This window comes from Apteryx rowi, unplaced genomic scaffold, assembly GCF_003343035.1.
Source record: "Apteryx rowi isolate R43461 unplaced genomic scaffold, aptRow1 scaffold_73, whole genome shotgun sequence".
Classification (NCBI taxonomy): domain Eukaryota; kingdom Metazoa; phylum Chordata; class Aves; order Apterygiformes; family Apterygidae; genus Apteryx; species Apteryx rowi.
This window is the reverse complement of record NW_020451016.1, coordinates 392,110-405,655: the sequence shown is the minus strand read 5'-3', so window position 1 is coordinate 405,655 and position 13,546 is coordinate 392,110. Positions and strand designations below refer to the sequence as shown.

Here is a 13,546-nt window from a genome sequence, read left to right as displayed (position 1 = left end):
GAATTGATAAAAACAAAAACAACTTTCCAAATAAGTTTAAGAGAAACAAAACTTTATCCTTTAGTCTATTTTTTCCTAGAAATCTGCTCCAGAGATACTTCTAGGGTTCGTCTCTAAAATATGATCATCTCTTTTACTGACATAGTTTACCAATAAGAATACAGTGAAACAGACTGTACATTCCAGTTAGAAACTGGTAATTCCAATCTGCAAAAAGGTGCAAGCTAGTTTTACATTCACAAGTTATATTAATTGCATTAAATTTTGCTATCAACCTTTCTGAAGGAATAATGTCAGCTTATATTAAAAAAAGTTAAGTAAGGAGACTGAAGTTTGCACTGAAAGATATTTTCAAAAGGAATATTCATACTTTGGATCCCAATGGTGAAATAAGAAAATCAAGTTCCTCTCTGTATTTTAGAAGTAATAAGGGAGTCAGGTATCTAGATAAATCACATTTGCAGATATTCAAACACCTTTACAAAATGCAATATATATGTGAGGATGACGAAAGACTCTCATCCACTATGAAAAGATTTTGCATAATGAGGTTTCATCCAATACTTTTTTATTGTAATCAAATCAATACCTAAAATCATAGGTTCTCTGTTCATTTCGACTAATAATTTTGCTTTTATAAGTCACATTACCACTTGCAGAGAAAAGAGTATTTACATTTTTCCTTTTACTAAAAAAGTTGATTTCCAAAAGACAAATTTTAGACTTTATATACTCTCAGGAAAGCTGTTGTTAGCAGCTTTTGATTTTACAGTTGGGAAAATTACTCTCATACCATAATTGATTTATCCCTGGTCTCAACAAAGAGGCACGTCTGAATTAAAGCRTAAATGTATATCTCTCAGTTCCTGGCTTTAAAGACAAGATTAGTCATTATCATGATGAACGCGACAATTTAAGTCAGGGGACAAAAATRTCTTCTATCGAGACCCAAACTGCATTCTGAAGCCAGTGGAAAAGTGGGTAGGGATGTTGGCTGTTTAAAAAAAGAATCAGAAAAGGATTCTCTCTCTTTTTTTTTTTAATAGTTTCTGAAATTTTAATCTCTTTTAAAACAGACTAAGACCCACAGAAGGAACAACTGTATTTCAAATGGTTTTAAGCTTAGGTCCTGCTAGATTTTGCAGCACAAGACAGTCCCACAAAAGTATAGAAAGAATACAGAGAAGTTATGTTTTACCTTTACCCTTAGAACAAAAAAAGTTTTCAGAATGCCAAAAATTGGATTTATTTTCTTACCATCTTTATGAGCTTTTGTTAACTCACGTAGCGCAAACTATGAAATACAGCAAAGACAGCATTCCTACCTGGATAAGATGAGCAGGCACTGTGATGAGGCAGGCTGACAAAGATTTTCTGAGGAGGCCACGGAGAACATAGAGAAATTTCGTAAGACTGTGACTGTCTTCGGGATTATCAGTGCTACAAATGTCATCACCCCACAACATGGCACCCAGACTCTGAATTCCTATCCGCAAAATATTTTTTTGTTTTTTCTATTGAAAGAAAAGCAAAACAGCCACTTGTTATTTTTCAAACATCAAGAGAAAAACCTTACGTAATATATCATTTAAAACCCCCTCCAATTTATAGAATTCAGATCCATAATAATTAAATAAATTATCATAGCTTAATCTCAGAGAATCTTGATAAAAATTACAACTGCAATGGGATATTTTCCACTGACTGGGTAACATGCTATGCTAGATTAGCAAGTGCAATAGATAGCATGGAAATAAGGCAAACTAATTTGCATTTTAGAAAACTAACCAATTAAGTGTAAATACATTTTAACTGAAAATACAAGGAAAAATTATGATTTTTCATGTCCTCTCCCTTCTCCATCACTGCCTTAAAAAACATGTAAAAGAATCTTTTCTCCCCAAAATATTTAAGGTTGGAAGGGCCTGAGAGTAATACAAACACAACTATAACTCTTCCCTCTATTTTTAACTTTCTCACTGTGCACTTTTATACCCTGACCTTTCTACCTGTTCACTTCCCTTTCACTCTTCCTACTACTACTAAATGACCACGGTTGGTGGCCTTCCTCACTGACGCATGACCACGTCACTGCTTTAGAAGCCCCCATAAAAATCTGTTTATCAAGTAAATTCCTGTCAACTCCTATCACCTAATGAACAAAGGTTTATCCACAGCAATCAAGAAACAACTCTCATGAAGACATTGACTGGCAGACTGTTTCCAAAGGAAAGTCCTTGATACCAGTATTTCTGAATCTGCATTAGTTCACTACGGGGTACTAGAATTTAAGCTCTTTTAGCATGTAAAATCCTAAATGGCCTTATATTACCTATCTAAAGACTGTGCGCTGCCCTGTGCTACGCTGTCAGAACACCATCCAACACAACAGCGCCTAAGATAAAGCCCCAGTTCTGATGCGGCAGACTATGAAGCCAGAGTTGTAATTTGTTTATGCACACTCAAGTGTCATCTTTCATGATCATAAATCTCATTTCTACTAATTTGGTATGATCTTTCCTGGTGATCTAGAAAGATTTTAAGTATATTTGCTATCAACAGCTGAGAGAAAAATGGTAAGTACTCTTGTTGAAAGACTTCTTGTAGAAGGTGATCAATACTTTCTTAGGGTTCAGGGTTAAAATTTAAAATAATGGCCAGATAAAAGAGCACTTCTCGCATAATTCATGTGTGCAACACTATTTCTTAAATATTCCAAGAGTCAAAGGGTAAACATTCTTTTTACTGAATGTTTATGTTAAAAGTACATTGCAGTTGTACTTTTGCAAGAGAAAGATCAGTTACTTACAAATGGTGAAAAAAGGCAAATACAGGGGAAGACATTTTCCCTGACTTTTTTTTCTTGCCTTACATCAGTCTTAGGCCATCTGTCCATACTACAGAGTATCCGCAGTTTGCCTGTATTGCTCTGACTGCAAAACCAATAAAAGGAAGTTTTTCTCAGCACAGTTAAACCATCTCACTAAATGACAAAAACTAAGCTGACAAAAGCTCTCTTTTGCTGGCACAGCTGCGACCACACCAGCGCTTCTGCTGGCACAGTGATATAAAGCAAGGAGAGCTGCGATGAGCTAGGATAGTTGTACTTTGTAGGGTTGGCATGGTCTAACTACTTACATGCAGAACTAGCAAGTACAATTCTTTACGGCAAATGTGACTTTCAGATTTCCAATTTACATGCTGAAGTTATATGAGAAAATAAAGCTAAAATTCACTTTTTGCACAGCAATGAGCTGGAAAGGACAAAAGGTGCTAGATAAAAAAATTATTTTGCGTGGTCACTAGAGGAAAATGTTTGTTAATATGCTTTGCACCCACACAAATAAATGCATTCCCAGATGCTTCCTAAGTTATACCCAAAGCAAATATTCTCTTAATTTTGCATTAGGCTTTTTTTTCACTGAAATGAAAGACGTCAGTTGATCTCTTCAACATCTTCTGCCTGAATATTTATCTAAATTTTCTATATAAAATACTAGCTTACATAAATAGCAACTCACATTTATACGGTACTTTTCATTACAATGAAGTGCTTTGATAAACTACAGATACCCATTTCCACCATGCTGAATTGCAGCTGGAATGAAGAGCAGCTATCAAGCACAACACATCACACAGCTGCTCTGCAAGGCCGGAGGAAAGGTTCTGACAAGGCAAGATGCCGCTCTTGTAAAGACTTCCTTGTCCGTACTGGGKAGACAGAGCCTCAGTTGTGCAACTCAGTACCCCATGCTTCTCTGTTTATCCAGCTCTCATGGCTTACACAGTGAACTGATCTGCCAGTTCTTTTACAATCTTTCTGAAAGCAATATATGTTTTAGTTCTGGCCATTCTTTATTCTCCTAGGCTTTACAGGCTTTACATATGTGAAATTAACTTTTTGCAATACAGTATAACATCAAGATAACAGTACAGGAAAATATGACAAAATCTGACTTGTCTGTCTGGTATTAGCTAGGCCACGATGTTGTAGAGCTTTAACTGGAAAAGTGGAATCTATTCTAGTATCCTTTATTGACTTCTAATCAGAGTAGATTTAATGATTTATGGATTTAAGGATTTATGGGTGTCTGTTTAAACAATGCTACAAGAAACAGGAGCTGAAAAAATTATTTTATGCAGATATAGTGGATTGACTACCCACTATATAGTACAGATAAAATGTGCCAGTATTTCCTAGTTTCAGAGCAAGCATACATAAACTGAACATAGGTACTCTCTGAACTAAGTTTCTTTAAACTTTTGTAAGGAGAAAAATATTTTTTCTCACAAAGGACATCAGGAAGAACAATTTACAAACACAGAGACAAAACTGTATCATAAAATCAGCTCTCACTGGATAGAAGGATGAGAGATGCTTGTTTCACAGTATAATATTCATCAAACAAAGAGCTGTGAAAGATAAAGCTATGTCAGTATCAGAAGTACTGTTGTTTGTTTCAGTCAGTAACAGAATTTCCATGAGGATAACTGTGTCAGGGCCATTCAGGCCTATTAGCGCCCTCAGGGCCCTGACAAACTGTTTATTCCATAACTCAAATATAAGAACAGCAGAAGTCTAATATTCTGTAACAACAAGCCTGCAGAAGAGAGCAGGATAACAATTTTAAATATGCTGCATTACTTGGTCTTTTACACTCATATTATTTTGGATTAATGATTTTCTTTTTTACCCTTTTCCTGTAATTTTTGTAACAAGGATTGCTTTGGCTGCAAGGATTATGATTATGAAGAATTAAAAAAAGTCAAATGCAAAAAAATAAAATAATTCTGAAAAAACAGGCACTATTCCCAACTTAAAACTGTGCTCAAATTATAAAGGAGCTCAACTTTTAAGAGACTGAAACTAAAGGACTGAGCAGCAGATAGTTAATGGGAGGTTTTAAAAATGATGTAAAAGTGAAGCTTGCATTTGTAAGTTATAGGTGATTCAGGCCCTGAATTTCCAAATAGCTCTTGGCAAAGTTGTTCAAGTCAGTGCCAACAAATAGGTTACTGCTTTGGTTAACTTCAACCAAACTATTTTGCAGGGCTCAGCCGAATACCAAAAACATGAATTACTGTCTCAAGGACCACAATGCCATGGAGGACAGTCAAAAAATATTTATCTAGGATGGCAACAACAGATGGTGGAAGATCCTATAAAACACTAACGTTAACCAAACATATCTGGCACCAGAGATGCCTGACTGTTTTATCAGAGGTCCACTAAGCCTGTAATGGTAGCTTTCACTCATTTCCCCACCTCGGTAGAACCCACCAGCAGCTGGGCTGAGTCACGCTCTAATCACTTTCCTCCAGACTCCTCTTAAAATACTGGTATTACATAAAGAGGAGCCAAGAAAAAGGAGTCGTAAGTCTAAGTATCRTTTTGTGCTGATGTGAAAGTAGCCAAAATGTCCAAAGGTTTTTATCAACCAGGCTAAACTTTTCCTTTGAATCCAGACCCAACCAGCAACAAACAGCAGAATCTAGTAATTCTCCAAGGTTTGTACTTCGCAGTACGAAAAATGAAGCCTGAATGGCATCAGCTTCTGCCGCTCACAGGTGGCCATTAGTGATCTACTTAAAGTCAGTAAGTAAATCTCCTGAAAGATCGGTACCTCCCTGCTACCATTTGGCCCTTGCAGTTTTCTCCCAGCTTCATGAAAGCCACTGCCAATATGCCCCCTCCAAGGGGAGGGGATTATTTCGGATGGAAGAGCATACATGCACAAACTTCTCAGAAGCTTGCGTTTTTATTACCTATAGGAAAGGAGACAGGTCCAGAARGATGCAGGCTGGTCTATAGTCTACTAACTTTCTATTTGGTTACTCCCGAAGGACTTTGCAAGCTCTGGGAATAGAAGGAGGTATGGGAGCACAGAGAGAGACGAATTTCCCATAGATTTGGGAGATAAAGAGATCCAAAGCATATTCTGGGCCGTAATTACATTCAGCTCTGGACATAATTTTTAAGAGTTCTGTATTATATACAACTTTTAAATGTACAAAATTTGAGTATTTGAAGTCAGATGATGCATGGGGAGAAGAGAAATCCTAAAACAAAACAAAACAAAACAAAACAACCCCCCCCCGATATCACTCCAGGAAATCATGTGCATCATCTTCCTTTAAACAGAGACAACTGTGCAAGGTCTCATGGCTCTCTAGATAGATAAGCTGACTTGCAAAAGAGCTCTTTTTCAAACTTGAAGTTTCACCTCAAAAACTCATCTACTTCATTTAGTATAATTTCTAGCAAATGTATACTTTTAAATTTGTCTGTGTTAAAGTTCTGGTTTTGCTTTATTGACACTAATAAGATGTTTTGCAACAATGAACAATTACAGAAAATAACTATCCATGATGCTTATTTTTTCCTTGTTTGCAGCAAAACACCAATAATGTTAGATTCGACCAATCTTTATTTCGTCTTACATACAAAGAAACATCTCGGGCATGTTCCAAGGTGCCACTTCCCCGTCAGCTCTGCCTCGCAAGGCAAACAGGGCCGGCAGTAGCAGGTGATTTGCTGGCTGCGGGTTCGCAGGGCGCCCGTTCCCGCTCCCCTCACCCAGGGCCTGTCGCGGTGCGGTGCCGCAGGAGTGAGCGGCAGCCGTGGGGACATGCCTATTGCCACGGTTACTGCAGCGTGGGAGAGGGCAGCAGCACCTGTCAGGCACCAGCTCACTTCTCCAGACTGGCCCTGCCACCAAAGGGGGGACAAGCTTGCCCACTGGTCTCAGCAGGGACCAGAAACTCAGCAAAAATAACCTCCATTTATACATAAGCGTTCTGTGCAGGGAAACTTTCTGAGATACACTGTTGGACAGGAAAGCATACACTCTAGCGTTATCTTCCCCACAAAAATGATTTTTCAGATATTCAGCTACTAATAGCATACGATCTTTGTTATAGTGTTTGACGTTCTCCAGGACCTATACTAATTAAGCTCTGGCGTAACATTTCTACAATAAGGATAATTACCTATCAATTAAGCATCAATATGCATGATTTTTTTTTTATTTAGATAAACTCCAAAGGAGTCACATACTATTGAATATGAGAAAGAATAACAGATTGAGCACAGCTCAACTTAGAAAAAGATTTTCATCCTACCTTTTCACACTTAAAATGTTTTTATTACCGACTCTATGGTTTACGAATATTAAAGAGATCCTTAAAAGTCTGGTAAGCCACTTTGATATGTAAGTTGAAATAACATTTTTATTTTTTTTAACTGCATTTCAGTACTTGCTACATAAAGATGCACACCATTTAATTCATTAAAAAATTCACTCCAGCTATCACAACATTGAAAAAAATCTGAATGCTTAGGATTAAATGTTTAATCTCAAGAGTCTTGAGCACATTATTGCTATAACAATGATTTGAAAAAAATACCTTTAGGGGAAAACGTGTTYTGCCTGATTTCATTATATTTGGCAAGCCAGTTTATTCACTAATTGCACAGAGTATGCATTTTTATAATGTTGTCTTACAGTTCTTTCTCATTTCCCCTGCATATCTGTTAAAAAATACGTAAAAGCTCCAAATGCACATTAACATATGAACCCCACTCTCTATTTACTTTTCTTGTTTACTTTAGCAGTGCTTAGAAACAGCTTGTTCCTTGTTAATTTGTCCAAGACCTTCATGTGCCACCCCAGAGAACTGTGAAAACAACACTAGTTACAGGGTTATAGAAGAGTATGAAGGTGTCCAGTACCTGGGGATGAGAGCCATCAAATCCTTCCTGATAAATGATCTTCTGAATGGACTGAAGCAGCCTTGCATAACCACAGTTCATATTACTGGTGGTAAGAAGAAAAAGTTTAATAACACATTTTAATACTCTCCTATACGTCTCTAATAGCTGAATTAAGAATAAACAAATTAAACAGATGCAGCTTTCTGTCTGAAAGGGTTGTATTGAAGAAAGTGTCATAGAAGGGGAAAAAAAAACCCTCGTTGAACAAAGTAGATATTAAAAGCAGTTGTGATGTTAACTAGTTCAGTGCCCAGACATTTTGTGAAAGGTAAAACCTCTAGAGATTAAGATAACTTAATTATGTCAGGCTTCATTACTTTGAGAAAAGTAATGATTTAGTGTAGCAACTTAAAGATGAAACAACTACACAGTATTAATCATCTATAATTGACACAGTTACCCAACTGTTATTCCAAGTACACCTAGCCAATGCCCTGATGAACACAGTCAATTTTCTATTATTTACAATTTTCCTACATACATCTGCTATAATCAGGGACTGAAGAATAAAACCAGCTAATCGCTCCATTTAAGATTAAAAAATTCATTTAGCATATTTTCCTTTATTTTATTAATACTTTTTTTCTTATCATTACAGAGCTTAAAATACATTCTAGTACACTACAATTCCATTTTGTATCCATACACTATAGGTATTCATGCTGCTTTATTTGCATGACAGCAGAACTGTGAGGTATAGCTAATTTTTATATATTATCTAGAAAATATCTCATGAAATTTTTTAAAAAGCACACTGGTACCTAAAAAAGCATTTAGACAGATTTAAAATAAATTGAAAATCCAGCAAACCCTCTCCTCGAGGTCTTAGAATGTAATGCACCAATTCCTGCACTTCTAGTGCAGTTCGGATACCCATCCCAGCCATGCTCTCCGCTCAACCGGACAACGTATACTAAACAGTAAGTCCCAGTCTTTACTTTAAGCCAGCTGTCTACTTTCAGAAGAGTCATACTAGTTTCTAAAATCCCATAAARCACACTGACTTGAGGATCTTGACATGATGCAAGTTTCTCACTGCAGCCAAAAGTTTAAGAAGCCCTTCTATATTTCCTATCTTCAGCATTTTCTTCTGGCCTCACTAATTACCATCAATGTTGTGGACTCATGTATGTCTTGAAAATATGACAGGCTCTTTTGAAGATTTTACCTCTAAAATTATTCTTAGTTGCTGCAGTCATTTCATATATCTTGTCTGATAACAGTAATGAGACTATTCCTGTACTTTAGCATAAGCCAAAAATGTTATTTTAAGGTATTTTACTAATGCACACCTGAATAAATACAATTAAGCTTGCTTCATAATTTTGTACAGGAGAGAAAACAAATTTTCTGGGAAGCATTTAAGAGTTACAAACATCTGTCTTTTACACCATTGCTTTAACTTAGAATTCTACATTTATACAAGAAAACAGTATCAACTCCTCCCCCAAAGATGTATTTAAGTCAGCAAAGTCTATAACAAAATCAAAATAGTTATATATTCATAATAATTTCAAGATTTGAAATGCTCAATGTCAGAAAACATTAACAGATGAAATGTTCTCAAATATAAATAGATGGAAGAGCTCAAAATGAAACTCAATCTATTTGTTTTATTTGTTTTCATCCCTTAGAAGGTTACTGGTTAAACTCAGGTACCTTAATATTTTAATACTACCTATGAAATTCATAGATGGAAATACCTGGCAATATATATCTCAATATGACACACGATGCATAAAGCTTGCACTGCTATACAAAAAAAAAAAAAAACAGCATCGCAAACAGAAAGGAAATAGTTGTTTTAAATATTATATCTGTACTATCTTGAAGTTGTTGATTTGGGGCGACGGGGGGAAAAATGGGCTTTAGCCTCCATGCTAACCAAAATCTTTCACCCCTCCATGTCATTGACTTCACATACTGGCAACACACACAATCCTCAATGCTCAGCAGCACTTCAAAATAACCAGAAGCATTAGTGTACCTTTTTGGATATTCCTTTATCCTTTCGGAAAAGATAGAAACTACTACTCACCAATATTAGGAAGGCATTTGCAACTTGTAGCCACATCTAGGAACACAGTATGCAAAACAATACAAGACAACTGTGGCTTTTGTCACCACAATGTAGATTTTCAATTTTGTGTATGAATATAAAGAATTATAGTTGTAATTCATAATGTAACTGGAAAGRAACAGTCTGTTTTCAAGAAAGGATCTACCCACTTATTTTGCTCATAAGTATTACAGTGCTATCCATAGGGAAGTCAGAGAACACATTTCAACCATGATACTTGCTAACTCCTGATTTGTTACTAAATTGCTTTTAAAAATGGATAAAAGAATAAAATACTTAAACCTTTATCAGAATTAGAGAGTCCCAAAATTAAGAAGAGAACATTTCTTAAATTAACCTATTAGAAGAAGATTTGAAGCAATGGAAGAGATCAAGAAAAAACCTTAATGTAATGCCTATAGATTGCTTTTGAATGTAAGAAAAGATACTCTTTGGCTTCTGGCTAAAATATTAATGGTTTACTTGAATTTGAACCACGCTACGTAAATAAGGACATGTAAAATATTGCTGAAACACTGTTGCTAAAAACAAGTTGTATTACTCTTCTGGCAATGTTTGTCATAATATTTAAGGAAGGAAACAAGGTATTTTTGATTTTCTAATTTCTAGTCTTTTTTTGTCTTTGTTACCAAACACTAATTCTGATAATGAGTTTAAACAATTCCTTCTTTACCCTTTTTTTGTTTAGCAATTTAGTAACGGATAAAGCAGGAGGTAACCTGGTTACAACAGAGCCTCTGACTTCCCTATTGATGGTTTCTAAGCATTTAACAAAGGTTAGGTTATCAAGGGTATGACAAATAGCCTTATTATGTATAAGGAGACCCCATTAGGAAAGACAGTTAAACCTGTTTTATCTAAATTTATCTGTAAATCTAGATACTACATAAATTTATTCCTTTTTCAAAAAAGGACTGGTAATTGGTAACTACAACTGAACAACCACGACAGAAGTAAAGTAGGGGGCAGAAAGCAACTCTCTTCTGTGATGCACAGTTATCACAGCGGATATTTTTGCCTTCCTGTTAAGTACCAGTTTTACAAATGCAACAAAAAGGGCACCAGAATCCTAGCAACTGAAAAACAGTTGCTGTCAGCTCCACAGCCCAGTTAGCTTGGTCCCAGCATTAGGGTAGGACACAACTACCCTTCCCTAATACAAAAATTAATGAGGTAAGAAAGAGAAGGTTGATGCCTTCTTCTGGCATGAAACACTCATTCATGTTTACTACTTCCTTTAGGAAAACAGACTTCCCAATCTGTTTTCAATTAAAGTTTATCGTAGGGCAATGAACTTCCACCCATCTTRAGTGATTATCCAAAAGGGAGCCCTGTAGTCTAATTTAGCCGCTAGGTACCAGAACTACAGAAAGGAGAGCAGATATAATACTCCTTGTCTACCTCCTCCAAAGAAAACACACACACGCACACGACCACACTGGAAAGAAAAGAAAGAACTACTCCAAACTTAAGGTGAACAAATGATGTCTAAGACCTCCAGATCTGGTCTTTCTGTAATTGCAAAGCAAAAGGCCAGTCAATAACCTAGTTCTGTCTAACCAGTCAATTGAAGAACTTCCTCTCTTTACAAGTCCATAAGGAAGCTATATGCTCGGGAGTTTCTGGTCCAAACAAAGCCTCTCCATCTCAGATTCTGCAAAATTACTGTAAAAATTAACTGTAAAAATTAATGCAAAATGAACTGTAATTATCACGCAACAGACGTGAGCTACAGAGACAGTTACCTCACTGAAGAACATGCTAAATAAAATAGGTTTGTTAATGTGATGTTAGAGAATTAGAAACACCCAGATGATTTGGTCCTTTTCACAAATACATGGCTCCTATGCCACAAAACATTACTACAAAGGACCCTGCTCATTAATACATATAGCATTGTTTTCAAAGTGTCACAAAATTTATGTTCATAAAACTCTCCATTTCCATCTGGAGAGCATAAGTTGTACAGGAAAATGGGCTACATTGCTTTTCTTTTATATTCTGCTTTATTCACACAATCTGTTCTTTGTCATTACATCCCCAAGCTGTGAAAGGAAAGGAGAGCAAAACATTGCTCCTCTTGTTCCCCATCCTTTCCCAACCAACAGAAGGGTGGAGGCGGAGAACTGTTCCAAACTGCAAGAAGGAAAAATGGTATCTAAGAACTCCAAAGTTAGTCACAACACTATTTGAAAAATAAAGGGAAAAGGAAGGCTGGTCAACAAGGTGAATCCTAGATGCTTCTAATCAGTTACAGCTTAAGTGTACCTTCTTTGAGGAACATTCACAACAGCTAAAGGTAGTCTGTCTGTATCATGGAAACAGAAGAAATAAACAAAAAAAGACAACACTTCTAAACCTTTCTTTACAAGTACTAGCTTAGCCAAAGCAGAACATATAGCTTACAACCTCAGTGTAGAATGTGTATGTTGGATTAGGTACACTTTCCATGGTGACTACATAATTTCAGATGCCTGTGCAATAGCTGCAGTTACAGGATTATAACAATTTATATCAGCTTGAACTTACAGCATGTTGTGCTCTGTTACATTACAAATACGTAGAAAGGATCATTTTAGCTAAAATAATGAGCAAGCATTTTGAGAAGAGGGGAAAGTTTTCATCTCTCCCTCTCTCTCTTTTTTTTTCTCTAATTCTGCATTTTTTTGCAATTTCAGATACTATAAAATGGTGTCATCCAGCAGCAACAATACCATTTAGGCATGGAAAATTATACACTAGATAAACCCATCAGTATCCACTTCCTCCTATACCTCTGTATTAGTAATATCCTTTGATTTAAAACAGACCAGTGGCTTCAGTCTGCACTCCTACATGATTTAAGAGAAAATTTCACTCAGAAATGTCTTTATTGATACATATCTTACAAAGCATATCCTTTAGAAAGTCATGAAATCTTTAAAAGACATCCCATAATACATAACCTATTATGTAAATTGTTTCAATAATGAACTATCCTCTTTCTTAAAAATGCATCCTTATTTTGAAAATGCTTTGTATAATGTCAGCTATCAGTCACTGGATTTTATTATATGTCTTTCTGACACATTAAAGATACAATTTCTACTACCAGAAATGATTTTTCTTTAAACAGAGATTTATAGATCATAACACATTTTCTGTCAATCTTCTTTTGATAAACAAATTGAATTTTTAAAAATGGTATTTCAGAGGTTTTCTGAATCTCAAGTCATATTTGTAACAATTTTCTAGGTTCATTCCAATCAATACTTTTTTGAGCTACTGACAGCCTAATAGATCACAGAGGTCTCAAAATGCTCTGTAGGTAATAAGCATTACACTACCAGATATTTCATCTAAGACCATAGTCAGAGAACCTTATGTGTAAGAAATTATATCTCCTCAGTTGACAGATGATAACTAGCCACATCCATGTTCCTAGTCACTGGAAGATAGGGTAAAAGAGGTTAGCTCAAACTCTCTTCAGTGAGACCTTCAGGCAACCAAAGATTAGGTCTAATGCAAATTGCTGACTTCTACTAGCAGGGTTAACTATGACTATAATATTACTTTCTTTTAAATCATCGCTTAGTTAATGAGAACAGGATTTTTCACCAGCCTATGATATACTGAAGTTAGCTTTAGAAGTCAGAAGCATTGCATTCACTTCCCAAATAGTAGTGACAACAAAATAATATCCTTTCCCTCCC

General features: G+C 35.9%; 1 protein-coding gene across 1 annotated transcript in view; it reads right to left on the bottom strand.

The window, feature by feature from the left end:
* Positions 1-13,546, bottom strand: part of ELP4 (elongator acetyltransferase complex subunit 4) — a 158,684-nt gene that overhangs the window by 99,700 nt on the left and 45,438 nt on the right. The window contains exons 6-7 of the mRNA XM_026087747.1: positions 7,733-7,817; positions 1,326-1,514 (exon numbers count right to left, since the gene is read on the bottom strand). Of these exons, the coding sequence (XP_025943532.1) occupies positions 1,326-1,514; positions 7,733-7,817 (274 nt within the window). The remainder of the gene's footprint in view (positions 1-1,325; positions 1,515-7,732; positions 7,818-13,546) is intronic.